Genomic DNA, 27,779 nt, shown 5'->3' with positions numbered 1-27,779 from the left:
TTATTCATCCATCTACACCTTATTTATCCATCTGCACTTATTGTTCTACATCATTGGAATTTTTGTCTTTTTTAATTTTTAATATAAGAAGATATATAGAGTGTTTTTCCTCACATTTTTTACCACACGGATTTATCCATCGGCACTTCATCTATCCATCTGCACTTGTTTGAATATTATTGAAATTTGAGTATTGTTTTGCAGATTATCACATAAGAAGATATATATATATATATATATTCATTTATTTCTCACACAAGATTTATCCTATCATATTGATTTTATATCGTTTTTTATTGTATATTTATTGGAAGATTAGGAATTAGCGCCAATTTTTATAGGAAGTGAAGGGAAATCTCCCCAATAAGACACAGATGGCAAAAAGATAACCTGACAGGGATTATAACCCTTTCTTGCTCTCTCTTAAATAAAACAGAACGTTTTGCCTTTAGTGACACATTAATACAGCATTAAATCCTGTATGACATGCATTAACCCATAGCAACTAGATCTGTGACTGTTGTAAAGTTCTGTAGAGTGGTATTTCCAAATAAAAACAGCAGTTTGCTCCATGGATGCAATGTGTCAATTTAGAATTTTATGGTTTACTTACATAATATCATCACAATTTTCTTGCATACATGTGGAGCTGTTAGCGGTTGCAAAAGGTTTGATTAGGGGAATAAATGGGTTAATCAAACACTTTGAACAAAGGTGATTCTGATTGGCTTGTTAGGGATTGGATTTGTTGCACAGGTCTACTAGTTGGTTTGGTGTGGATGCTCTGGGCTGTAGTAGCAGCTACATGAGGTTAATTATGTCCCTGAAAAGTCATTTTGTCAGGTTTGGAATTTGCGCAGCTGTAATGTCATAGATGGTTAAGTAGTCTGCTCTTACATATCTGAAAGTTAATATGTTTTACAACTGTTGTAAAGAACATTTAGCATATATTTGCAACTGTTAGTTTTACATTTCCTTAGGTTGGATTTAAGCTGGATACACACTATACAACTTTTGTTGATAGATTTCCTTTAGATTTACCTTCAACATGTAGTGCAAGGGCCTGCTTGATTGCATACAAATTTAAAGTGTTTGGGTTTGACCTCATATTATATGGTTTTGGTAAATCTAAAGAAAATTGTATAGTGTGTATCCAGCTTTAGTCTAAGCTTCTGTAGCATGCTAGCTACAATATTCTCTTGCAGGTAGATAGTTAAATGTAGAAAAGATACTTGCATAGAAATGTAAAATGTGTTGTATGCACTCTTTATCATTGACTAGAGATGAAAGCTAGTATATGAAACTTCAGACAATTTTCACGTTTTTAGGCTGGGTTTACACTATTGCAATGTTAGACATCGCATGTGATTCGCACTGCTGTGCAGATCACTAACTATGTCTGTGCACAGCGAATTCAGTCATACAAACTGTATGGCTAAATTTGCATCGCATTCGCACAAAAATGGTGCAGGACCGCTTTTTTTTATTTATTTATTTTTTTTTTTGGTCCGCACTGGAATTGGATCGCATGGGTGTGATCCAATTCCTGCACCATTTGGCAGTTCGCTCTGTGACCCAACCTGGGCATGTCATTAACTATATATTGACGCCCACAGCGGTTTGCGTAGAGCAGGTAGAGAGTAGACCCGCCCTGGAATCACGCTGGTTCCCACATCGCAATAGTGTGAACCCAGCCTTAGTGTAATTTTTAAAGTTAATTAAACAAGTGAGGCATAATAAATACCAGAGTCTGGTGTCTGGACAATTTAAGAACTGGACAACACCTTTTCTCTTATTTGCATGGAATTAATCTATCAATCAAAAAAAGAATCCAATTTTTATTTCCTCTTCTTCTTCTTTTTTTTTTTTTTTTTTTTTTTTTTTTTCAGGCTAATGTACTAAGCTAGCTAATGGATGGAAAAGGATAAAAGCTATGGATAACTCAAATGCTTCTCCCTCTCCATCCCGTTGGTTTCGGGCTTTAAGAAGGTTAGTAACTGTGACTGGTAACTAAACACTAATGGCACGATAAGAAAATCGGAAGTAAAATTTTGTCTAAACAATCTGCTAATTTTTCGGATCGTTAGTATAGTGCTTTTGACAGCTGATTATGAATTTTTGTACAACAAAAACTGTGCAATTTTTATCTTATGAGAACACAACATCTGATTTTAGTTTAATTAGTACAGTTTTAGTCCGGGAGAAAAAAAAAAAAAAATTGTAAGATCAAGACTACACATGCTCAGAAATGAAAGAACACATACAATACAATTCAACACGTGACATCACTCTTGCAGTTGAATTATGTTGTATGAGAATTTTCCTAATGAAAGTAACCTCTTCACTTTTGATTTGAGACTAGTATGCAACAAAAAACGGACGAAAATTCGTCCAATAATCTGATTGTGTGTACAAGGCTTTAGGCCTCGTTCACATAGGTGTACTACAGCAGCCATACACCCATGCAAAGGCTATTTTTACCTGTACAAGAATATGTAGGTACATGCCTGTTTAGCTAGTCCTATTCAAGTAAATTGAGACACTCGTGAATGGGGGCTTATGACTAGGTCACATGAGCTTTAGTGTGTAAAGCAAGCTTCAGGTAGCTTTTGTGAAGTCTTTAAAGCACCCTACAATTCTTGTTTGGGAATATTGACCACCGATCTTAATAGGATTGCTGCCTGCCACTTTAACCCTTTCTGCCCGGCCTATAGCAGAAAGTCAACAGGGCAGTGGCTTTACCGTTCTGAGTGGACATCCTATGACCACTCAGAAAGTTCAGTGCGATCTGTCACCGGCTGTGTCCACCGGACATTGCCGATGACTGATCAGTATACCGGCTCACTGCCAGTACCATGTGACCAAGCACAGCAGGTCACATAACAGTTGAATACAATGGATGGCTTCCTTTCATGCCATCCATTGTGTACATTGGTCAATATGATCACATGGTACAGACAGCCAATCATAGCCTATCTGTACCAAATGATTAGCTTTGACTAATCCCAGCTAATTGCATTAAAAAAATAAAAAATAAATCCCAATCACTTCCCCAGAGTAGTACAATGTTACTATGGTAACATTATATTGCTCTGGCCACAGTGCGTTTTATTTAAAAAAAAAATTGTAAAAAAAAATTTCTAAAAGGTTTTTTATTTCCTTCCTACTGTCAGTCAGTGTCCGTGATCACCGCCACACCAGTAATATGATGACGCTGTACTGCACTGGTTACGGTTTGTAATTTCTTAAATTTCCAAAAAATTATGACCAATTTTAACTTCAAAAACCCGCCATGCCTCTTACGAAATACGTTGGACTGTCTACTTTCCAAAAAAGTCATTAGGGGGTATTTGTACTGTCCTAGCATTTTCAGGCCTCATGAAATCCATCGGTACATCAGGATTGATCAATTTTTAGATATATACCATAGTTTGCTGACTCCAACTTTCCTACAGACTAAATAATATACACTGATTTGGGTTATTTTCACCAAAGAAATGTAGCAGAATACATTTTGGCCTAAATTTCAGAAGGACAATTATTTGCAAAATTTTATAACAGAAACAAGGATTTTTTATTTTCAGTCTCTTCCTTCTAGATACAATTAGATTAGAATGGGCCAGCAACCTGAAAAGGTTTTCTTTCAAAGACACCACGACGCTGCCGTGGAACAAGTATCCTAAGTTGGATGCGCCTCTTACAAAAATTTTCAAAAATATGGATCTCGCTTTTGATGACATGGGTACGTTTAGAGACCCCATGGATAAGAGCGGGGATATCTTGTTGCACAGGGCCTGGGAGGCATCCGTTATTGGTCTTAATCCGGCCTTAATCAGCTTGTGTAGCCCAAAACCTTGAGTTATGGCTTTCACAAATACAGACTTGCCTGTCTGCCGGGACAACAAGGGATCAGATCATTTAAAATTTCCCACTTTTCCGGGCAGTAGGTTTTCTGGCTGATTCCTCTGCTGAGTCGGTCAGAAAGAATGGTAGCCAGGACCTCGGCTTTCATTTAATTTGGCCAGAAGAAATCTCTGGCTTAAAACCTGGTCAGGAGATTGTCTAAATTGCGCCTGTATAGTGTAAATTGTGCCTGTGTAGTCTTCCCCTAACAAGTGACCATCTCTTTGGCCCGGGGTTACAAGAATCTCTGGAACGTACGACTGACAGAAGTCATTCAAGGAATAGAAAAAAATCTAGACTCCCGGAAGTTTTTTTTTTTTTTTTTTTCAGGGCAGACAGCAGGGTCCGCGTGAGAAAGAGGCCAGACCAAAAAAGCATTGGACTTGCCACAAAGGAAGAGGTGCAGGGGGGGGGGGGGGACTTGTTTAACCCTCCTCAACAGCCTGCCAAACTTCTGACTCCTGCTGCAGAGTGGGAGGAAGATTAAGGGCCTTCCTCCAACAGTGGAAGGGGAGCACTTCAAGCCCTTTTATTTTGGATCTGGTGGCCAGGGGGTACAGACTGGAATTAAATTCCTGGCCGCAGGAGAGATTGTTAGTCACCAGCTTGCTCAGAGATAGAGTAAAGGCTACTTCCTTGAGTCTCCAGATAGGAGAGCTAGTAGATCAGAATGTCTCGATCCCAGTTCCAAGGGCAGAGCAGGGCATGTTTTTTTTTTCTCGCACCTCTTTGTGATAAAGAAGCCCTCGGTTAATTACTGCCTGATATTGAACCTTAGTTCTCTAAATCACTCGATTAGATACAAGCATTTTCCATAAGGAATCTGCTTTACCCGTGTTGCTTTAAGGCAACACTGGCCTTAAAGAATGCCTACTTGCACATCCCTATTCACCCAGCATGCCAACAGTTTTTACAGGTAGCAGTAAACTTGGGATTGGGGACCCAGCATTTTCAGTTCCATGTGCTGCTCTTCAGGCTGTCATTAGCCCCACGCTTTCCCTGCCTCTGACAGGAGAGCCATCCTGCATTGTTTACATTCCAGACAGCTCTCCTGTCAGTTTTGCTGAAGGTTCTAGGGGAAGCATTGGCCCTGTTAAGACGAAAATTAATTATGATCATCCCCCCTACCTGGACGACCTCCTAATAGTGGCAGATTCATGTCAGAAACTAGAGAGGGGAATTTCAGACGGTTCAGGAGTTCTTCCAGTCGCTAGGCTGGATAGTCAATATAGAGAAGTTTTTGCTGAAGCCTTCCCAAAGAGTGACATATCTCTAGTACAAATTTTCCTCACTTGATTAAACATTTTCCTTTCGGGGGAAAAAGTTGCAAAACGTAGAATATAATGGAATCCTCTCAGACCAACCAGAGGGTCTCACTCAGATGTCTCAAGGGCTGTAGGCCTTATGACCTCTTGCTTTCCGGCTGTGCCTTGGGTGCGGTTCCACCAATGTCCTCTTCAGTTATTCCTTCTTCTAAGGAACTGGGACAGGTCTCCAAGTTCTTTTAGATTGGAAGGTACGAATTCCCTCCAAAGTAAAGAGAACCCTGTGGTGGTGGAGGTCACCTCACCAGAGGGCTGGAATGGGTCATGCCAATATCTGAGAATAACTAAGGATGCAAACTCTTTTGGATGGGGAGCCCATCTTCAAAACGAGACAGCACAGGGAGAATGGTCCCTGGTGGAAGCAAGAAGATCATCAAATCAAAGGGAGCTTCTGGCAGTACAGAGAGCCTTAGAGGGTCTTCAGGCAGAGGTTAAAAGACACCAAAACCCGAATCAGCAGATTCGCTTTGACAACATTGCAAAAGTGGCGTACCTCAACAAATGGGGAGGTACAATAAGTAGGACCTTGCAGTTCACAGCCCAAAAGATTCTATCTTGGGCTGAGGTGACTCTAGCCTCAAGTTTAGCACTTCATCTGAAGGGGACTCAGAGTTGTTTGGCAGATTACCTCAGCCGTTACCAGGTGTGTCGGGACAATTGGTTCCTCAACCTGGAAATTTTTGCAGGAAATTGCCGCCAGGTGGGGTCTCCCAGAGGTGGACCTTTTATGTAGCCCAAGCAAACAGCAAAACCATTTATTTTCGCTGAACCCAAGGGACCAGTCTCTAGGGATCTACGCTATTGCGAATCCCTGATCATTCAGCCTCTGCTATGCCTTCCCTCCTATCAGACTAATCCCAGAAGTCCTCTGGAAATTTCTCCGGGAAGATATCAATTTGATCCTGACAGCCCCCTCTTTGCCCAAAAGGCCATGGTATTCCCACCTGCAGACACTAGCCTCGAAACCTCCAGTGGCTCTCCCTTCGAGATGGGACCCGTTGACTAACCCGTTAACCGTATCTCATCCTCAAGTAGCATCCTTGAACTTGACAGCTTGGTATCTGAAGAGCAGGTACTAAGCTCCCGGGGGTTTTCAGACAAAGTTGTGAAGACCCTAGTTAGTTCTCGGAAGCCTGTCACAAGAGCTATATACTCCAAGATTTGGAAGAAATGTAACTCTTGGTTGTCTGAAAATCAAAGATTGTCTCCCGATATATTCTGTCTATTCTGGAATTTTTTTTCAGGAGGGTGCCGACAAGGGTCTTTGCCTCAGTACTTTAGCCACTTGCTGACTGCCCGTCCCAGATATACTGCGGCAGGCTGGCTGGGCAAATCGCGGTACCCATACGTCACTCCCCGGGGGGGGGTGGGGTGGGCGCCGCAATTCGTGAGAGGTGAAGTTTATCACCTATGTTCCTATGTAGGAACACAGGTCCCGGTGTTGATCCAATAAGCCCAACTCCCTCAGTTAGAAAACACCCCCTAGGCTCACATTTAACCCTTTGATCGCCCCTGGGTTCACCGCCATTACTAGTAAAAAATAAATAAATAAAAATGACAACTCTTTCCTCTAGTTTGTAGAAGTGATAACTTTTTTGCACAAACCAATCAAAATACGCTTAAATGGGATTTTTTTCCCCAAAATATGTAGCGGAATACAAACTGGCCTAAAATTTATAGAAAAAAAAAACAATTTTTTTTTACTTGGCGCAAAAAATAAAAATCTCTCAGGTGATCAAATGCCACAAAAAGAAATCTCTATTTGTGGGGGGAAAAAAGACATTCATTTTTTAAGTTAACGCAGTGCCAAGTCACAAAAAATGGCCTGGTCATTTAAGGGGGTAAAACCTTCCGGTCCAAAAGTGGGTAAAGGTGCAGGCTGCGGCCATTGGGGCATTCCTCCAGTACTCCCTTTTGGAAAAGCCTGTTATAGTGATGTTTTTCAGGGCAATTGCCAGGTTAAAACAATGGTTATCAGATCATGTCCTACTTGGCACCTATCTTTAGTCCTTCAGGCCTTAGTGACTGTGTTCCTTTCGAGCCCCTAAAGGATTTGTCAGTAAAATTACTCGCACTAAAAACTGCGGTCCTGGTTGCACTTAAGTCAGCTTGCACGGTCAGCGAATTGCAGACCCTCTCAATTAGGGAGCCTTTCCTCACAATTTTTGATGAGAGTAGTGTTAAAAACCGATCTGGGGTTTTTGCCAAAGGTAGCCACTTCCTTTCATAGATCACAGGATATTGTGCTACCAACATTTTGTAATTATCCAAAAAATGAGAAAGGGATTTTAGTTTTTTGGATGTCGGAACGGTTCTTCTCACATACCTAGAGGTCACCAAGTCCTTTAGGAAGTCTCAAGCCTTGTTTGTTCTGTTTTCTGGGACACGCAAGGGTAATGGAGCCTCTAAGGCCACCATAGCCAGGTGGATAAAGCGGAAAATTGCTGAAGCCTATAGAGTCAGGAAGGTTTCTCCGCCTTTTTGTCGCTGTGCATTCAACAAGAGTCTTGTCCACGTCCTGGGCTGAAAGGGTTGCCGCTTATGTGGCAGCATAAGGCAGCCACCTGGTCTAACTTTTCGACCTTTTTGTTAGACATTATCGCCTGGACCTCTTCTTCTTTTCCCATGAGCAGGATTTTGGTTGAAAGGTGCTCCAGGCAGTGGTCCCTCCCTAGACTGGTAAGTTCTGGCTCATGGGCTGTCCTGGAAGATGACTTGAGAAAAGCTGAGTTGGACTTACCGGTAACTCCTTTTCTGAGAGTCTTCCAGGACAGCCGGATTCCCACCCGGTGATGTCTTGTATTATGTATATGTTTTATAATAACGTCCTGCAGTTCTCAAAATACTGAAGGGGGAGGACTGCCTTTTTATCTGGTGGGGTTAACCTATTTTCTGTCCTGGTAGGAGGAGCCCTAGGTCTCATGGGCTGTCCTGGAAGACTCAGAAAAGGAGTTACTGCTAAGTCTAACTCAGTTATTTTAAATGCCAAAGTTTGGCGCCATTTTACAAGCATGCACAGTTTTTAAAGTATGATATGTTTGGCATCTATTTACCCAGCGCAGCACCTTATCTTATATTTTACTAAAAATGTGGGTATTGTTTTTCGTTTCAATTGTACTGTATTTGTGTTGGTGTGTAAAATTGCATTAGAAAAACTGCTCGCAAATACCGTGTGACATAAAAATAATTTGCAAAACTCACCATTTTTTTTTTTTTTCTTTTTAGCATTAGGAAGCCCATTTAACCGCTTGCCGACCGCCGCAAGTAAATATACTGCGGCGGTCAGCCCCTCACAGGCAGTGACGTATATAAACGTCACTAGCCTGGGAGGGTCTGGGGAGCGAGCGCGCGGTCACGGATCCCCCCCCCCCCGCGCGTGTGACCGGCGGACCCGATGTCCGCCGGTCACTCGGCGATTGTCGGGGGAGAGGGAGAAAGGCAGGCAGCTTGTGTAAACAAGCTGCCTGTCAGTTCTTCCTGTGTAGAAACCCTGATCATACGGTTCTACTATGTAGGACCGTTGATCAGTGTCCCTACACCTCAAGCCACAGCCAATCACAGTTAGAATCACGCCCCTAGGGACACACACAGCCCCTCCCTCTCAAATAAAGTTAACCCCTTCACTGCCAGTGTAATTTTACAGTAACAGTGCATATATACAGCACTGATTACTGTAGAAATGTCACTGGTAACCCCAAAAGTGTCAAATGTCAGTCAAGGGTCCGATCTGTCCGCCCCAATGTCGCAGTACCGCAAACAAAATCGCAGATCGCTGCCATTACGCGTTAAAAAAAAAAAACAACAAAAATGAAAAAAATCTTTCCCTTTGTTAGTAAACGCGATAACTTTTGCGCCAACCAATCAAAATACGTCAAATTCGTTTAGGTACAGCGTTGCACGGCCGCGCAATTGTCCATTAAATTCACGCAGTGCCGAATCGCAAAATACCCCCTGGTCTTTTAGCAGCCAAATCCTCCGGGGCTTAAGTGGTTAAATGAATAGGCTGTTACATAATTTAATATAATGCATCACAAAGATGTACATAATTTAATATAATGCATCACAAAGATGTACATGTGCCCTAAATATGACTTAATAGATTTGTTAAAGTGAGTGATAGAAGATTGTAGCTGTTTCTCTTAAACCATACTGCAGATGCATTTTACTTTACCTTTTTTATAATGAAGGTATAGTGCATAGTACTAGTAACCATTCACAATTCACATTAATGCATGCCTAAAAATGACGTAGCCTAATATCCTTACAACATTGTAGTCAGTCAGTAGTTCACCTGAGCTCTCTGGTGTTTTCTCTCCTATATTGGCTTAAAGTGGTGGTAAAGGCAGGTGGTGTTGGGTTTTTTTTTTTTTTTTTTTTTTTTTTTTTTAACCTTGCTGCATTCTATGCAGTAAGATAAGACCTTCTGCATGCAGCTCCCTCTAAATACATATCTGAGCCAGATTCAGCGATTGTACATGGGAGCCGAGGATCTCTCGCCTTTCTCGTGCCTCATTGGCTCTGATGCATCAGCAGAAGCCATTGGGGCTTGGTCTTATGGACACACAGTAGCGGCTTGGGAGCGAGCACACACGAGTGCCCCCATACATGTGACTTGCTATGGGGGCACTCAGCAGGAGGAAGGAGCCCGAGAGCCTGCCCAGAGCAGGTAAGTATAACATGTTTATTATTTTAATTTAAAGAAATGAGCCTTTAATGTCACTTTATCATAACCAGTAAAAACTACATAACTAAACAGGAGTGCAACTCTTTTCTATAATAATGTGCAACTGAGACAAGCTGGCAGCCAGCAGCTGTGAGGGATAATTATCTGGGGGTGTACTTTTTTTTTTTTTTTTTTTTTTTTTTTTGCTTCTTAGTAAATCAGCCTGAATGCATACATTTTATAGGACGGTAGCTGTTGAAAGTCCAACAAGGAAATCCTCCACCTCATCTTTATGCGAAGAAACTCTAAAAAAATCTAGAGAGGCATTTTCATCCGGCAAAACCAAGAGTTTCTCATTTAGAATTCAACAGCTACAAGCCATATTGCAAATGCTGGACCGACATGAAAAGGAGTTAGTCACTGCCCTGGAAGAAGATATGCATAAGGTCAGTTTACGATTTCATATTGATACAGTATGATTTTGCTTGGAACAGTCTTAAAAACTGGGGGATTGAGAAACAAAAGAAATAAAGAAGCTGGATAGCAATATATCCTATTTTCCTTCTAATGAAAAAGGTTCACATTACTCTTTATTAAATATATGGCTTTTTAAAAGCAACAAATGCACAATTGTTCTTGATGCATTGAAAATGTATGGATTTTTACAGGGACCGCTGCTATGGGGCCTGGTCGTAGAACAGAATCCCGTTGGGGGCTTTTTGAGGCAATCAAAATATGGGAAAATTGTATGTGCTTGTAAAGATAACACAATTCCAGTATCATTAAGAATTGAGAGGTTGCTGTTGACACTAACCCTGTACCACCTCTGACCTTTCCAATCAAGTGCTGCTGATGTCATATGCACAGGAGGAGACTTCAGAATTGCTGTTGCTAGTCAAAAGATCCCCTTTACAGGTTGTGTCCTATGAAGAAATGTAAGAATGGTACAGCACTATTTTTTAAATATCAAAGTCCACATCCAGAGATGGTCCCATTGGAAAGAAGCGTGAGTATATTCAATCTGTATGTGAGGACCAGCACCCAATTACACAGCCTCTTACCATATAGTATAGACCCGCTCACTAGAAACTATGGCCCTCCAGCTGTTGCGGAACTACACATCCCATGAGGCATTGTAAAACTCAGACATTCACAGACATGACTAGCTGTTCAGGAACTACAATTCCCATCATGCCTAGAGGGCCATAGTTTTAAGACTCTTTGTCTATACAAGCGGTGCAATATACATCAGGTATAGATGGTAGAAAGATCTTCCAAGGGTCCTCTCCGCAGTTAAACCATGTCCTCTATGTTGAACGTTAAACTGGTGCCTTTCATTTCGAACCAGTCTAAAACCACGCAGTATTTCCTTTCTGAGTTCTCTTGCCCTGATGCTCACATTCTCATTCTGCATAAATCCGAAAAGTCTCTGGATCTTTAAGAAGCATGACAACCAAAGTGTTTTGGATCTGTTAAGATTCTTCATCACATATGACAAACATGAAAGCCTAATTCAATCGCATTTCTTGTATAGAAAATCTCTCATAGACGGAAATTACCAACACCTGAATCATTTCAGCTTTAAGACATATGGTCTAACATTAGCCGCTTAAGGCCTCTTTCACACTTGTGCGACTTGTCCTGCAACTTGGGACTGCAAAGTCACATGACAAGTCGTACCCCATGATTTCCAATGAGTACCATTCATATATGTGCGACTTCAAAGTAGTCCCTGCACTACTTTGGTTCAACCTATGATGCAACTTAAAGCGGAGTTCCGGCTTCAAATATCTTTTTTTACTAATAATACCCCTATAATACTAATCCATCGCCCTATACAGAACCGCTATTCTCATACTTACAAGGTGTACTGTTCTGTCTCAGCATCGATTGTACCTGTGACCTTCTTGTAGACCCAGTCTGTGTGTGCAGCAGGTTGAATGATGGCTTTAACAGATAGTTTACTCAATAAATAAAGACTCCAGAGGTGTTCTCCAATGCTTCTTTATGCTTCAAGTTAGCAAAGGCATAAACATAGAGACTTTTCCTTAGGTAAATTTCCAATGAAGTTACACAGCTCCCACACTCTGCAGTCTCTTAATAACAACCACACAAAATGAAGTTACAGCAGGAAATGAAGGGTGGGAGCAACCAACTAGCCAGAAACAGCAATCAGAAACTGCTAGACAGTTAAAGCTGCGTGGCAGCACACTCCCCGCCTGGTATCGTGAGATACCCCTACACAATTATTTTCCATAAACCTACAATTAACATTGCATATGGTAGAATGCTATGTAGCCCTCTAGTCTAAGCTAACTATACTAGAGGTCTAAGTAACTCCTTCACATAACACTGAATCAGAATTTTTGGAAGCAGGCATAATTAGGACTGAAAACAAGAGTATGCAGCGCTTGGTGGAAAACACAAAAAAATGAGCAATCTATATTAGATACATAGTGTCACAATATATCAATGTACACTAGAAAAACAGTGAAAGAAGAGTCCGTGGAGAGGAAAAACGTCCAACAGGAAGCTCAGGTGGTGTGTTGAATAGATGTGACCTTCACCAAAACACCCAAAGTAATAGCCTCTTACCAGACTTATATGATCCCCATGACAGAGATCATATAGCGCTTGCAACAAGGGCTCCTCACACTCCACAGCACTCCTCGATTCTTGTACATGTAAAGGATCACCTCCAGCAAAGAACTGCCTTAGTACCATCAAACAATATCCTCTCGTGGGGACATATAGTCATGTCACATGTAGGAAAAAGAGACCTCGCATGGTGTAATACGTTCAAGATATTACTTTAATAAGAAGTAGATTTTACACTCACATGTGAATCACGACATATAGGCATCAAGTTATGGTCTTGCGGGGATCTCCAGATGAAATGTGCGGTAGCTGCAGCCCGGTCTCCTGAGTGAAGTAACAGGACACTAAAGGGTGTGCATAAAGCAGACGATCACCGGTCCCCTACCGGTTTCATCAAAGTATGACATCATCAGGGGGCGTCTCAGTGACTGGTCTCAGGAAGGTTTTTGGGCTCCCGTCCTTTACAATCCTGACTTCCACACTTCGGACCTTTCCATCATCACTAGCAATGGCCTTTGTAATAACTCCAACTGGCCACTGGATCCGGTGAGTTTGCTTGTCTTTTAGAAGAACCAGGTCCCCTTCCTTTAAGTTAGGCTTCTGGGTTTGCCACTTTTTACGTCCTTGGAGAAGTGTGAGGTATTCCCTCCTCCATCTGTCCCAGAAACAATCTGCAAGGTATTGAGCGTATCTCCATTGACGTTTTTATATATATATATATATATATATATATATATAATGTCCTTTTCATCAAAGATGCTCTTTGGCGCTGGGATCTGTCCAATTTTCCGGCTCAATAATGCAGCTGGAGTTAAAACGGTAGAACATTCTGGGTCTGTGGATACAGCGGTCAACGGTCTTGAGTTGGTTATTGCTGCGACCTCAGCAAGGAATGTAGTAAGTACTTCATGGGTAAGATGTGAAGAACTCACATCAAGCAACATAGAATCCAGTATGCGCCTTGCCATCCCAATCATACGTTCCCATGCTCCGCCCATGTGTGAAGCGTGTGGTGGGTTGAATTTCCACATACAGCCTAGATCACTCAAATAATTTCCAACTTGTCGGTCGATCTGTAACTCTCTGCAAGCACCAATGAAGTTAGTTCCACAATCTGATCTCAACATCTTCACGGGACCTCTTAGAGTAAGAAATCTCCTTAGAGCATTGATAAAGCTCGAAGTATCCATTGACTCGATTACTTCGATATGCACAGCTCTTACAGTTAAGCAAGTGAACATTACAGCCCATCTTTTGCTGTTGATTTGACCACCACTATTTCTTCTAGCCGTTACTGTCCATGGTCCAAACACATCCATTCCGACATATGCAAAGGGTGTATCTTCACTCAGTCTGTCTGCAGGTAGGTCAGCCATCTGTTGAAACTGCTGTCTACCCCGTAACTTCTGACATTTAACACAGTTGTGAATGATCGTGGCTATTTGTCTTTTCACTCCAACTATCCAGAACCCTGCACTTCTGACTGCACCTTCTGTGTAGTGTCTTCCTTGATGTTTGACTCTCTCATGGTAATGCTGTATAATCAATGTTCCCAAATGGTGGTTTCTTGGTATTATCAAGGGGTTCTGTTCTTTCCCTAGCAGGTTTGACCTTTTCAGTCGTCCACTGACTCAGAGCATGCCCTCGTTGTCGATCACTGGGTTCAGTGTGACTAGTGGGCTACATTTTGGGACTGGTCCATTGCTTCTTAAGCACTTAATCTCTTCCACAAAGACTTCTTCTTGCACACGACATATGATGAACAGCTCAGCCCTTTCATACTCTAAGGCATTGGGTTACTCCTTACAGGTGTGCCATCCATGGCAAGACAATGTCTGATTCGATTTGCGGAAAATCTGTGCAATATGACTCAATCTTGCTATAGTCTTCACCAACCTTTTCCAAGAGGAGAAACGTTCAAAACGTCTTACCTCCAAATTTCTTCTTGAGCAGATGTTGGAACTCAATGCTACAACTTCAGGCCGGATTTCCGGATCAGTATCTGGATCCTCCAGGTGGAAATCGATATCTTCTTCTGAGTTTGTAGAAGACTGGTCCATTAAAAACTTGGGTCCTGAAAACCAAATGGTTTGTGTGAGGACAACTGCTGGCACTGACCTAGTGGCAATGTCTGCGGGATTCAAACCAGTCGGGACATAGTTCCATTGTTCAGGTCTGTTTTTCCTTATTCGTTCTACTGTTAGCCACATACACATAGAACCTTCTCACACTGTTGCATATATAACCAAGCACTACCTTACTGTCAGTGTAGTACTTAATCTGATCGATTTCAATGTCCATTTCATTTTGCAGGAATTCTGCGACTTCAACAGCTAGGGTCACACCACACAATTCTAATCTTGGGATAGTGTGAGCAGGTTTTGGAGCTAACTTGGCTCTTCCTAGTAGAAACCCGACATGAGGTCTCCCGGACGGATCTATGATCTTGAGATAAGCCACAGCCGCTATGGCTTCGGTAGATGCATCACAAAAGATGTGAATCTCTTTCCTCAGACTTCTTGAAACTGAAGTGGGTGAATAGCAGCGTGGGATATTAAGTTCTTCCAGTACCTTCAAGGAGTTTCTCCATTTCTCCCATTTAGGCAGTAGGTCTACTGGCAGAGGGGCATCCCAATCTGTCACTCTCTCAGTAAGCTGACGAAGTATGGATCTCCCTTGGACGGTAACTGGAGTCACAAAGCCTAGGGGATCGTAAAGGCTGTTAACGGTTGACAAGACTGCACGTCTGGTGAATGGCTTCTTAGCGTCAGAGACCTGAAAGGTGAATGTGTCTGAAGTTACATTCCAGAGAAGACCGAGACTTCTTTGCATGGGCAGGGAATCTACTCCCAAGTCCAAATCCTTTAAATCCTTAGCGCGATTTTCTGGATTGAAAGCCCTCATTACTTCGCTGCTATTGGATGCGATCTTATGAAGCCTCAAGTTAGCAGTCAACAGGAGCTGTTGGGTTCTTTTTATCAAATTGACGGCTTCTTCAGGCCATCGTCTACATAAAAATCTCTCTCAACAAATTGCCTGGTGTCAGATCCGAATTCCCTTTCACCTTCCTGCGCTGTTTTTCTCAGTCCATAAGTTGCCATGGCAGGAGATGGGCTATTTCCAAAGACATGAATTCTCATGCGATAATCCATCACCTGATCATTAATGTCATTGTTGCGATGCCACAAGAACCCGAGATAATTTCTGTGGTCCTCTTTGACTATGAAACAGTGGAACATCTGTTGGACGTCAGCTGTCACGGCAATTGGTTCCTTCCTGAACCGCATCAACACTCCTATAAGGTTGTTCGTTAGATTTGGACCAGTTAGAAGAACGTTATTTAAAGAGGTTCCCTGGAACTGAGTGCTTGAGTCAAAGACTATTCTTTCTGATTTGCCCCGGTTTACGAGGATGGTAGACTCCAAAGGATGGAAGGTACCAGCATTCTTCGCCTTTCTTAAGGTCTGGTGCTGGCTCAGCGTGAAGGTTCTCTAAAATCTTCTGCATGAATGCTAGAAAGTGCTCTTGCATCTCAGGTTTGTTACGGAGAGTTTTCTTAAGTGCAGCAAATCTGGTTAAAGCTTGTTCTCGATTGTTAGGGAGAGTAAGCCTTGGTACTTGGAAGGGTAATGGAGCTACCCAACTGTTGGAATTGTCCTTGAAGAACTCTTCATCCATAATCTTGATGAACTCCTTGTCTTCGACTGAAGGAGCAATCTTGTTGTCATCACACGTAGTCTGGTACACTGAATCACCAAAGTCCTTTTGAGAAGTGAGCTTGCAGTTAATGCTTTGGAGTGCTTGATATGGAACTTCGTTTTTAAAATCAAGTCTTTCCTTCACATAATAGTGCAATGGACATTTCATCATTCGATAGGTAACATTAGTTTTGTAGGAAGCTACCTCCAAGAGCTTGTGAGATTGATCTAAAGAGACTTCTCCTATTATCACCCATCCAAGATCAAGTTTCTGGGCCTGAGGAGCATCATCTGGACCGTTGCATAACTCTTATTTTATGAACTCTAGGAATGTCTCTCCCTAGTAGAATCAAAATCTTAACATCCTTGTTAAGTGGTGGAATGTAGTTAGCAATGTGGCTCAAATGAGGGTGATGACGTGCAACCTCTGGTGTGGGGATTTCTTCTCTGTTTGGTAGCTGATCACATTCGATTAGAGTTGGAAGAGGAAACTCTTGTGTCCTCATATTCTGATGCAACTATGAAGCCATGGGCTGCTCTTCCAGAAGTATTGATCTTTCCTGCACATGTCTGCAAGGTATAGGACCAGGTCTCTCCTTGAATGTTGAATAGGTCAAAGAATTCTGTACTGGCCAATGAGCGATTGCTCTGATCGAGTATGGCATACATTTTTATGGAATTTTGTGGACATCCTTCAGGAAAAACCCTTACAAGACATATCTTGCTACAAGACTTGCTATGAAGCCCTTCTCCACATACCTCTGTACACCTTGTGGATACGGGGTTGGCATATTGCTCAGTTCTCTCCCCGCCATCATCTGATGTAGTCTTGGGGTTGCTGCCGGGTGAAGGTTTCCTTTTTGAACAGGTCTGAATGAAGAGCGTCCACATGTTTGGCACTGTTTACAGAGAGAACCATCTGATGATGATCTTACAGTCTCTAGCTAAATGATCGGAGGATGTACAACACTTAAAACCGATTTATTATGCTCTTTGAGAAATGACTTGCGTTCTTCAATGGGCTTGTCCTTTAAATGCACGACATTTGGAGAGAGAGTGTGGCGCATTATGAATAGGACACTGTTGATTAAGATTGCTTGCTTTAATGTCTGTAGCCAAGACGTTGGATGCTATCGCAGTCTTCCTCACGGCAATAGGATGCCTTAAATCCTTGAATTTACTGTTGGTGGCAATACCCCTTGAAGTAGTTAAAGGAATGGTGGTTGTATCTGGATAGAAGAAGCTTGGGTCATTCTTGGATCTTGCAACCTTACTCACAAACTCTGCGAAATAAGAAAAGGGAGGGAAGGAAACATGATGTTCATACTTATACTTTGATCCTACACTAGTCCACTTTCCCTGAAGATAACTAGGCAACTTTGCTACAATAGGATTTACGCCCTGAGCAGTGTCTAAATGGCTAAGACCTGGTAAACTAGGATCTAACTTGGCAATCTCAAGTTCATGAAGGAGGTCACCTAACTCTCTCTAAGCTTATGATTGTCCTTAACAGAGATTTTAGGAAAGTTGTTTAGTCTCTGGAATAAGGCAGATTCAATGACTTCGGGGCTCCCATAGTCTTGTTCTAGACCATCCCAGGCAGCATCAAGGCCTGCTTTTAAAGTTATAAATGTAGACCGATTTAAGTCTCTTCACTTGTTCTGAAGATTGAAGCCCCAACCACTTTATTAGTAAGTCAAGTTCTGCTTGAGGTTCAATGTCCCAAGTTCTTGGTTACCGCCTTAAATGTAGATCTCCAACTCCTGTAGTTCTCTGGGCGGTCATCAAATATAGACAGTCCAGTTGTAATCAACTCTCCTCGAATAATATACTTGCTGAACTCTGCAATGTCAGTGCTTTCAGTTTTTATAGCCACAGGGGGTACTGATGGTGCGCCGTCTTGGACCATGGTTGGTATATGATGTTGGCTGGTAGGTAGAGAGAAAGGTGTTGCAGATGGGTTTAATCTAGGTAAGGGTCTGTCGTCTGAATGTCTCTGAGCATTTGAAGTTAAAGAGGGCTGTATCAAAGGGGGTATAGAGTTCATTCTGTAGTCTTCTGCTGTGCCCTTGTAATCTCTACGCACATAGGGTTGTGGTGGCACATGAGCTGCGTAGCTTGATTCACTTGATTTTGTGACGTGCGGTAGTTGTGGAGGGTCTCTGTTAGTAGGTGTGTCTAGTTGACCAGCTTGCTTTGGCGACATATTGCCTTCTGATCCACTTGCTTGATGATTATGAGAAGAATCTCTAACTGTAGGTGGGACTGTATTGTCGTGGTTCTGAGTTAAGACAAACTGTAGGGTCCTTTTCAACAGGGTCTTGACAAGCAGCCAAGCTGGTACAAGCTGCTCCTTCTTCCAACAGGGCTTGTTCCAAGACGGATAACTCTGCTAAAGCTACTTCCTTTTCTCTATTCTGAAGAATTTCTAGCTGAGCCTCTGTTTCTGCTTGTATTATTGCTTGAATGCGTTTTAGCTTCTGCCTTGAAGGCTGCTTCTTTTTCAGAGCAGGCGGCTTGAACCTGGGCTACTGCAACCTTTTGGCAAGCTTTGAGTATTTGGTCGCTCAGTATTGACCTTGTAGAGCAGGACCGCAATGACTTGGAAGAAGATTTGATATGAGCGGGCAGATCTAGAGGTTTTTCCTGAGTGTCTGGAAGGAGCAGATTTACAGGATGTAGTTTCATGTAGCTGTGCTAATCTACCTTCTATCTGTGCCTTTGCTTCAAGATATGTACTATGCCTCTGCTGGTCAGAAGTAAAGTCCTTTTAATTCCAATGCAGCTTCCTCTATGTTGGAATGTGACAATAGGGAATAGTACTTCTCAAAGTCTTTTATAATTCTCAAATGCCTTCTTAACCCTTGAGAGCAGTGTTCAATTGCTCAGAATTGTTGATAGTTTCATTCGTGGCTGTTATACAACTTGATGTCTTTTCCCATAATGCAGTCAGGTTACTAGATGTTTCTTCCTTACTTGCTTCATAAACCTCCCTTGCCTTCAAGGATGGATGAGGGGCTCTAACAGGATGAGGAGAATGAAGTAAGGAGTCTGCTTTATCTTGACTAAATGCAGGTAACTCTGTGGGATCTCTGTCAGACATAATGACAAGTACTGTAGTTTTGGTGTCTTGTTAAATCTTTCAGAGCTCAGCTCTGTAAGTAGTGACTTCTGTTAGTAAGCAGGCTGAGCTGAGGAGCTGGATATTTGTGACAATAGCTAGTGCTGCAACTGGTTCAGACTGGATAGCTCAGCTCAGAAGGCTGTGACAGGAATGGAGCATTCAGTAGGTGGCTGGCTTCTTATGCAGATTAATGCTTCTGGTGACTGCAGCAGTAACACACAGGCATTGACTTTCAGTGCACAGTCTGACGATGGGTTCCTGTCTTAGGGTGTTTGTTATTCACATAGACATGTGGTTACTCATGTTTCTGAAGCTGCAGAGATACCTGTGATGTATTCTTCTGGAAATGTACTGTTCTGTCTCAGCATCGATTGTACCTGTGACCTTCTTGTAGAACCCCAGTCTGAAAGTGTGTGCAGCAGGTTAAATGATGGCTTTAACAGATAGTTTACTCAATGAATAAAGACTCCAGAGGTGTTCTCCAATGCTTCTTTATGCTTCCAAGTTAGCAAAGGCATAAACATAGAGACTTTTTTCCATAGGTAAATTTCCAATGAAGTTACACAGCTCCCACACTCTGCAGTCTCTTAACAACTACACAAAATGAAGTTACAGCAGGAAATGAAGGGTGGGAGCAACCAACTAGCCAGAAACAGCAGGGGTGCAAGGATGATACCAATAAAATAGCATAACATAACATGTAATAACAACTGCTAGACACTTAAAGCTGCGTGGCAGCACATGTACAGTATTGGATTTTAGTCAAAATCTTTCTTTAAACGCTGTCTGGGCACGGCCATCTTGGAAGTGGGTATCCGAAGCCGCAGTGTAATCTGCTGTGTCCTTCTTCCTGATTCCATGGAGTGTTCTGGGATTTCTTCCTGATACCAGCCTCCTGGGAGTGATGACAAACAGCTCCCAGGATGCAATGCAAAGGCGGAAGTGATGTCGGTGGCCACAGAGGGGGGGGAGGAGGAGGAAGTACAATCAAAAATGCCCTGAAAATAAGGTAAGGGACTCCCGAAAAAAATGAAAATGCCCAATTGTTGTTCAGCATAGCAAGCACTCCAGGATTTACTTTACAGTGCGGAGAACAGCTGTCATTCTCCTGCTCAGCGGGGATCGGCGGATCGATTCCCCTGCTGAGAAAAGCGTAGTCCATTTGACAGACTTACTGTGTGAAAGGAGCCTTAGGATTATGGAGTATTGGTGTGCTACGATATATGTAGTGATTTGAAATGCTGTGATCATTATTGCTTCTACAGCTCATGTGGTGGTGTGGGTTTTTTCTGACTACTAGATCACCTCTTTCAGCACTTGCATCCTATGGAATGGGTGAGGGGACTTAAAGTTACACTGAGGTTCTGAAATACTGGTCAGCGTCTGAGGACATTAGTTGACTGGAAAATGAATGTTTAAAGGTTTTATTTTCCCTACACTGATGTCCCTCTTCCTGGGAACATCTATTCACAGCACTGGTACCTACTCCCTAGCAATGTACTGACTGGTGGAGGCCCTCATGCTGCCTGCCCTTTGATTTTAAACGTTGTTCTCTATGGAGCCCTATGATCCGTAGTTATGCCCCTGGTGCTATTTTTTTTTTTATATAATCTGAAGTTTCCCCACTGCTCCAGTGGCAACTGCAAAGCTTTCCTATTCAATTTCTTCAATAACAGTAACCTGGATAAATGGGGAGGATTAATTTCCCCTACAAGGACCAAGATGGCAGGGGGTTTCAGCACTTTCACTATTTTATCAAACAGTTAAACACTATTGATTGTTCTTTCACTCAAGCAAGACATTTGGACTAGACTGTACAAACGTTTACTAGTAGTTGTTCTCTTCTTTGATTTCACCATCCATGTTTTGTAGCCCAGGTTTGAAACTGTTTTATCAGAAATCACAGCTGTAAGAAATGAGGCCATTTATGCTATAAAGAACTTAGAAAAATGGATGAAGCCAGAGCCAGTGCAAAAGAATATGGTATGTTTGTATATTTTGCCGGACAGGCAAATTAAAATGACTTTGTAATTTTGGATTCAGGTGGTTAAACTCCTTCTTTTTTTTTTTTTTTTTTTTTTTTTTTTCCCCCCCTTTCTCTTTTCTCCTAACCCAGACTTCCCTCCTGGATAGCTGCTATATACAAAAGGAGCCAGTAGGTGTTGTCTTGATTATTGCTGGATGGAGTTTACCAGTTCAGCTTTGCCTTATACCTATGGTTGGCGCAGTGGCTGCAGGTAGATACAATGATGAAACATGTAAATATTTTTTAGGCATTGGCTTTTCTTTTTTTTTTTTTTTTTTTTTTTTTTTACATGAAGGAAATAAATTATTTATCAAGATTAGAGTGATCCCCCCTGCATCAGCATTTCTAAGCAGGCAGCCAAGACAGAATTGCACAGATTTGCAGCAGAACTACCACTAAAGTGGAGACGATTTTCACCACAGATGGATACATCAAAAGTGGTCCCGGCAGGTTCTGATCTATCGTAGTGCTACTTTAGAGCAGCTGGGTGAGGAATTTTGCTTCAAGCTGCAATAAATCTGTCCCATTACTCAAATTGGTCTCGTTTTAAATGTAAAAGGAGGCCCACATAGTGTAGTATTTTACCAAGCAAAATGTATTAAAATAAGAATGCCCTTACAGAATGCATGGTAACCGCCTGTAACTCAGTAAGCACACTCTAACTTGTGGAATGACGTCACATGTGAGGCCACCTCCAACGCGTTTCTCCGTAACGAGCATCATCTGGGGAACAGAGTTTGGATGTGTTTTGTTGAATTACAGCCGACTTGTTACCATGCGTTCTTTAAGTGCATTCTTTTATTAAATTGGCTTGGTAAAAGACTACACTGTGGGCCTCCTTTTTGCCTTTAAATCTATTTTTTGGAGTGTATTGCCTCAGGAACCTGGAGAGTCATATTTCCTTGAATCGTAGTGTATTTATTTATTTCAGGTACTTGTATAGAGCTGTCAATTTATGCAGCGCTTTACTTATACATTGTACATTCACATCAGTCCCTGCCCTCAAGGAGCTTACAATCGAAGGTCCCTAACTCGCATACATACACAGTAGGGCCAATTTATTTATTTTTTTATACAGCACCCAATTAACCTACCAGCATGTCTTTGGAGTGTGGGAGGAAACCGGAGTACCCGGAGGAAACCCACGCAGGCACAGGGAGAACATGCAAACTCCAGGCAGGTAGTGTCGTGGTTGGGATTGAACCAGAACTCTTGCTGCTAGGTGAAAGTGCTAACCACTACACCACTGTGCCGCCCAATTGTATTTCACTGAAATCAGAAAATCTGCTAAGGAGCTTTGTGTGTGGGTGTTTTTTTTTTTTTTTTTTTATGAGCTGGGTAAATTAATTGACTGACCCTTTTGACTTGAATCAGAATAATTGAAAAAAATAAATTATATATTTCTTGAGCACACAATTTTTTTTTAACTTTATAGCACCCATTGTGGTGCGAATAAGCTCATAAATGCAAACATCTATTTTATTCAGATGAATTTGTTAGAGGTTGGAATGGGTTAAACTGATACTGAAGGGTAATTGTACTACTAAACGGTCATAACTGTTAATGTCTATTGTACCATAGCTCTCAACTGTCCCTGATTTGGAACAAAGTCCTTCTGCTTCTCTTTCTTTCCTCATTTGTCCCTCATTTTTTTTGATCTGATCTTTATAGTTGTGTATATATAATCCACTATTTATCTTTCCAAAAGTATTTCCCAGTGCTAAACCTTTTTCATCAGATTTCTAAATTGCTGCATTTGTACATTTCAAAAGCCCTTCTAAAGGAATAGTAGTGGTGTTTTAAAAAAAAAAAAAAAAAAAAATTGTAAGTTTAACGTGTATATTTTATTATATTATTGTATAACTCCTTTTAACCACTTGCCAACCAGCCACTGTAGTTATACTGCGGCAGATCGGCTCTGTTATGTGAAACAACGTACATGTACGTCGCTTTGTGTAGCAGTGTGGGCGTGCGCACTTGCGCTGATTGGTTAGAGGGGGAGCCAGTCAGTGGATCCGGTGGCTGCGATTGCTCCCCATGGAGACAGAATGGCGGTCTGCCGATGTAAACACGGCAGACTACTGTATAGTCAGTGATGAACACAGGGATCCTGTGTTCCTTCTATTTTAGGTCTCTGTGTTCATCCAGTGAGCGCACCCCCTAGGCGCAAATTAAACCCTTTGATCGCCCCTGGTGTTAACCCCTTTCCTGCCAGTGTCATTACAGTAACAGTGCATATTTTTAGAACTGATTACTGTAGTAATGTCACTGCCCCCCAAAAGTGTAAAAAAAAAAAAAAAAAAAAGTTGTCTGATCTGTCCGCCGCAATGTCGCAGTCCCGCTAAAAATCACTGCTCTCCACCATTACTAGTAAACAATAAATACAAATGACATAAATCTTTCCCCTAGTTTTTTAGATGTGATATATATTTTGCGCAAACCAATTAATAAACTTATTGGTTTTTTTTTTTTTTTTTTTTAACCATAAATGCGTATTGGCCTAAAATGTTGTTTTTTTTTTTTTTTTTTTTTTTTTTGTTTTTTTTTTTTGGGAATGTTTTATAGCTGAAAGTAAACATATATATTTAGGTTTTTTTCAGAATTATCACTATTTTTTTGTTTATAGCACAAAAAAAAAAAAAAAAAAAATCGCAGAGGTAATCAAATACCACAAAAAAAAGCTCTATTTGTAGGAAAAAAGGACATTCATTCTATTTGGGTACCGCCTCGTACAACCGCGTAATTATCAAATAAAGTAGCACGGTGCCCTATCGCAAAAAATGGCCTGGTCATTAAGGGGGGGGGTGAAACCTTCCGGTGGTTAAGGGGGTGTGTCCTATGCCTACATACTTTTTGCTGATAGGTGTCCTTCGTTCCCATCTCAAAGTTTGAAGTACGATTGTGCTGTTATACCTGACAAGGTTGTCTTGTAACCATTCAAGCTTACTCCCAAAACTTTTTTTTTTTTTTTTTTATTGGACTGATGAATTTCAGATTCTATTGGTATCCCTGTATGCTCTGTGAGGAGGCATCCCCTCACTTATGCCTTCTTTTATTATGTCATTTCTTTTTTTTTTTTTTTTTTTTTTTTATTTTAAATGTCCAGATTTTTGACAGGATTACTTTTAAAGACGGGATTACTTTTAAAGCCTAACGAGTCATGTTTCTATTCTGTAACCCCCTTCAAGACCTTTTCCTTCACTTCCTGTCTCAGTGACCCTTCTTTTTTGTACAGGTTTTACATTACCAGAAGTTCTCCACTAAAAAGGTTTCCTGTTTGACAACAACAAACTACCCCTGACTAAGGCTTTTAAGCCTTCCTTGCGGTATTTGAAGAAAAATAGTTTTGCTTGGGGTTATATTTGCGTGAATTTTTAATGTAGTACAATGTATTGCTCCTAATATAAATGAACAAAAAAAGTGTCAGACTGCTTGGCACTAATATGTTTGTTAGGGGTTTTATGTGGCAAAAAGGTTTGATAGTAAATATCAAGCAGTAAGGAAAGATTAAAGCCGTGGAATAATATGAAGGCTTTTCATTTCAATGTGTAATTTGAAGTAATTGCCTAATAACAAATTTAACAACATTTTCTTTGTTTTAATAGGCAATTGTGTAATTGTGAAACCTTCAGAAACTTGTTCCCACACAGCACACTTGCTGAACATGCTCCTTCCCAATTACATGGATAATGTGAGTGTGGAATTGTATTGGTTATTAAATATGCTGATGCAGAGCTGTGCCTGGAGGAGCCACTGGTAGTTTGGGTCCTCTGCTCCTTGTCTAGCCCTGTGTGAGGCCTCCTCTTCTTTGACACTACTGGCAGACGCACAAGATCTAGACTCCCAACTTTATAAAAGATGGAACAGTCTGTATTGACAGGTTAAGGCAATGTTTCTCAACTTTTTTTATTTTTTTTTTATTTTTCCCGTCAGGGCATTAGACCTGTGCGGCTCGTTTCGGATAAATATTTGTACTGTAATTCCAGGGATTCGGATATATCCGAATACTGAAAAATATGTCCGAACTAATTTTTACCAAATTCTCTGAATAACCAAACAAAATTTGAAATTAAAATTTTGGATTTGATCTTTTTGCATCGAATTCCATTCAAACTTTAAACATATTGTTGAAATAAAAGACTGTGTTCTGAACCATTTCGAAATAATGCTGTTTTTGTTAATCCAAAGGTGTTTTTTTAAAGAGTCATTGTAATCATTTTGATGATTTTTTTTTTTTTTTTTGGTGTTCACTTTGCCTATAAGTCTATAATTGATAAAAAGAAACCAGTAAAATATAAATATTTAAAAGCATTGGTACTTTTTTTTTTTTCTCTCAAGCTTGCAAAAACTTCTGCACAGTATTGAACATAGTAAGATACTACTTTTATTAACCACCTCCTTCCCAAGCCTATTCTGACACTTCGCTCCTACATGTAAAATTCTACTTTTTCTAACCATAAAAAATTACTTGGAACCTCCTAAAACATTTTATATATAATAAAAAAAGGAAAAAATATATACATTTTTATTCCCCACTGTATTTGGGCAGCGTTTTTTCAAGTGCAATTTTGTTTGAAAATCACCTTGACGAATAAAAAAAACGGTAAAGTTAGCCCATTTTTTTTTTTTTTTGTATAGTGAAAGATGTTACATCGAGTAACTAGATACCTAACATGTCACGCTTTAAAATTGCGTCTGCCTGTGGAATGGTGGCAAACGACGCTACTTAAAATTCTCCATAGGCGATGCTTTAAACGCCTTTACGGGTTACCATTTTAAAGTGGCATGGGAGGTCTGGAGCTAGAATTATTGCTCTTCCTCTGACATTCACGACAGTAGCTCACATCTGTGGTGCGATTTCAGTTTTACATATGCGTGCGGCAGTAACGTATGCGTTCGCATTTGAGTGTAAGACCGGTGGGACGGGGACACTTTACATTTACTTTTTGAGCAATAAAAAAAAAAAAAAAAAAAAAAAAAAAAACTTTATTGCTATCACAAGGGGTGAACAACATCCCCTGTGATAGCATGGGCCGTGACAGGTCCTCTTTACGGAGAGATTTGGGGTCTATTAGATTCCAAATCTCTCCTCTGGCCCCCCCAATGCAGCCGATCAGACCGAGCTCGGTCCCATCGACTGCTAGTGGCCAGGTAAACAAAGGGGCAAAACCTAAATAACCAGAAGTGATCAAGTGGCTAATTAGCCACTCGGATCACTTATCCCTAAAAGGGGATCGCTGGCTGCAAACAATGATACTGGGATGATGCCTGTAGGTGCAGGAATCATCCTGGTATTACCACTGAAACCCAATGATGTACCGGAACGTCTTTGGGTGGGAAGTGATTATTTAGAACGCTTTGCATGTTTTGAATAAACCTATTAGTACAAACAATTTTAATGTGTATAAATCAGATTTTTGCTTACTCGGCTGCTGCATTTGAATTGAAATAAAATCTAAAATTTTCGATTCGACCATTTCGAATTGAGAAAAAGAGAGGTAAATTCGAAGAAAAATACATTGAACGAATCCCGAAATACGAATTGACCGAATGTAACCACTTGCTGACCACATATATATACTGCGGCAGGCTGGCTCGGCTGCACAAATCGCTGTACCTGTACGGCAGTTCGCGGGAGCACTCCTGGGGATGCTAGGAAGCAGGGATGCCAATCGACGGGGCCTACACCCACAATCGCACCCTGCTGAGAGAGAATGACTGTCTGTAAACACAGCAGACCGTTCTCTCTGAAATGAACCTCCTATTTAGGATCACAGTGGGGTCGTTTCACAAGTCCCTCCCCCATACAGTTAGAAAACACTCCCCTAGGCTCACACTTAACCCTTTGATCACCCCTGGGTTAACCCCTTCCCTGCCAGTGTAATTATTCCAGTAACAGTGCATATTTATAGCACTGATCACTGTAGTAATGTCACTGGTCCCCCCCCCCCCCCCAAAAGTGTCAATGTCAGGGGTCCGATTTGTCCGCCGCAATATCGCAGATCGCTGCCATTACTAGTAATAAATAAAAATGACAATCTTTCCCCTAGTTTGTAGACGCATTAACTTTTGCGCAAACCAATCAAAATACGCTTATTGGTATTTTTTTCTTTTTTTACCAAAAGTATGTAGCAGAATACTAATTGGCCTAAAAGGATTAGACCTTTTTAGTTTTTGTTTTTCAGAATTGGTGCACTTTTTTTTTTTTTTTTTGTTTATAGCTCAATAAATAAAAATCGCACAGTTGATTAAAATACCACCAAAAGAAAGCTCTATTTGGGGGGGAAAAAAGGACATAAATTTTTTTCGGTACAGCGTTGCATGTCTGGGCAATCGTCAAACGCAGTGCCAAATCACAAAAAAATGGCCTGGTCATTAAGGGGGCAATTCCTTCCAGTCCAGAAGTGGTTAACAAAACGAAATAACTAGATTAACTAATCTA

The 27,779-nt window shown here is 41.2% G+C and overlaps 1 protein-coding gene and 1 pseudogene across 2 annotated transcripts in view; one reads left to right on the top strand and one right to left on the bottom strand.

The window, feature by feature from the left end:
• Window positions 1–1,905: 1,905 nt before the first annotated feature.
• LOC309543291 (aldehyde dehydrogenase family 3 member B1-like) overlaps window positions 1,906–27,779 on the top strand; it is a 47,566-nt gene continuing 21,692 nt past the window's right edge. Inside the window, exons 1-5 of the mRNA XM_082242748.1 lie at window positions 1,906–1,989; window positions 10,136–10,337; window positions 21,184–21,294; window positions 21,428–21,548; window positions 24,943–25,028. Of these exons, the coding sequence (XP_082098874.1) occupies window positions 1,934–1,989; window positions 10,136–10,337; window positions 21,184–21,294; window positions 21,428–21,548; window positions 24,943–25,028 (576 nt within the window). The 5' untranslated portion in view covers window positions 1,906–1,933. The remainder of the gene's footprint in view (window positions 1,990–10,135; window positions 10,338–21,183; window positions 21,295–21,427; window positions 21,549–24,942; window positions 25,029–27,779) is intronic.
• On the bottom strand, window positions 14,286–15,728 carry LOC309544349 (annotated as a pseudogene). Its single transcript has 2 exons — window positions 15,397–15,728; window positions 14,286–14,919 (listed from the first exon to the last, which is right to left on the bottom strand). The product of its transcript is annotated as an uncharacterized misc_RNA (transcript).

The sequence above is a fragment of the Pelophylax lessonae genome, assembly GCF_965119305.1.
Source record: "Pelophylax lessonae genome assembly, chromosome: 1".
Lineage (NCBI taxonomy): Eukaryota > Metazoa > Chordata > Amphibia > Anura > Ranidae > Pelophylax > Pelophylax lessonae.
This window is presented reverse-complemented; position numbering and strand designations above follow the sequence as displayed.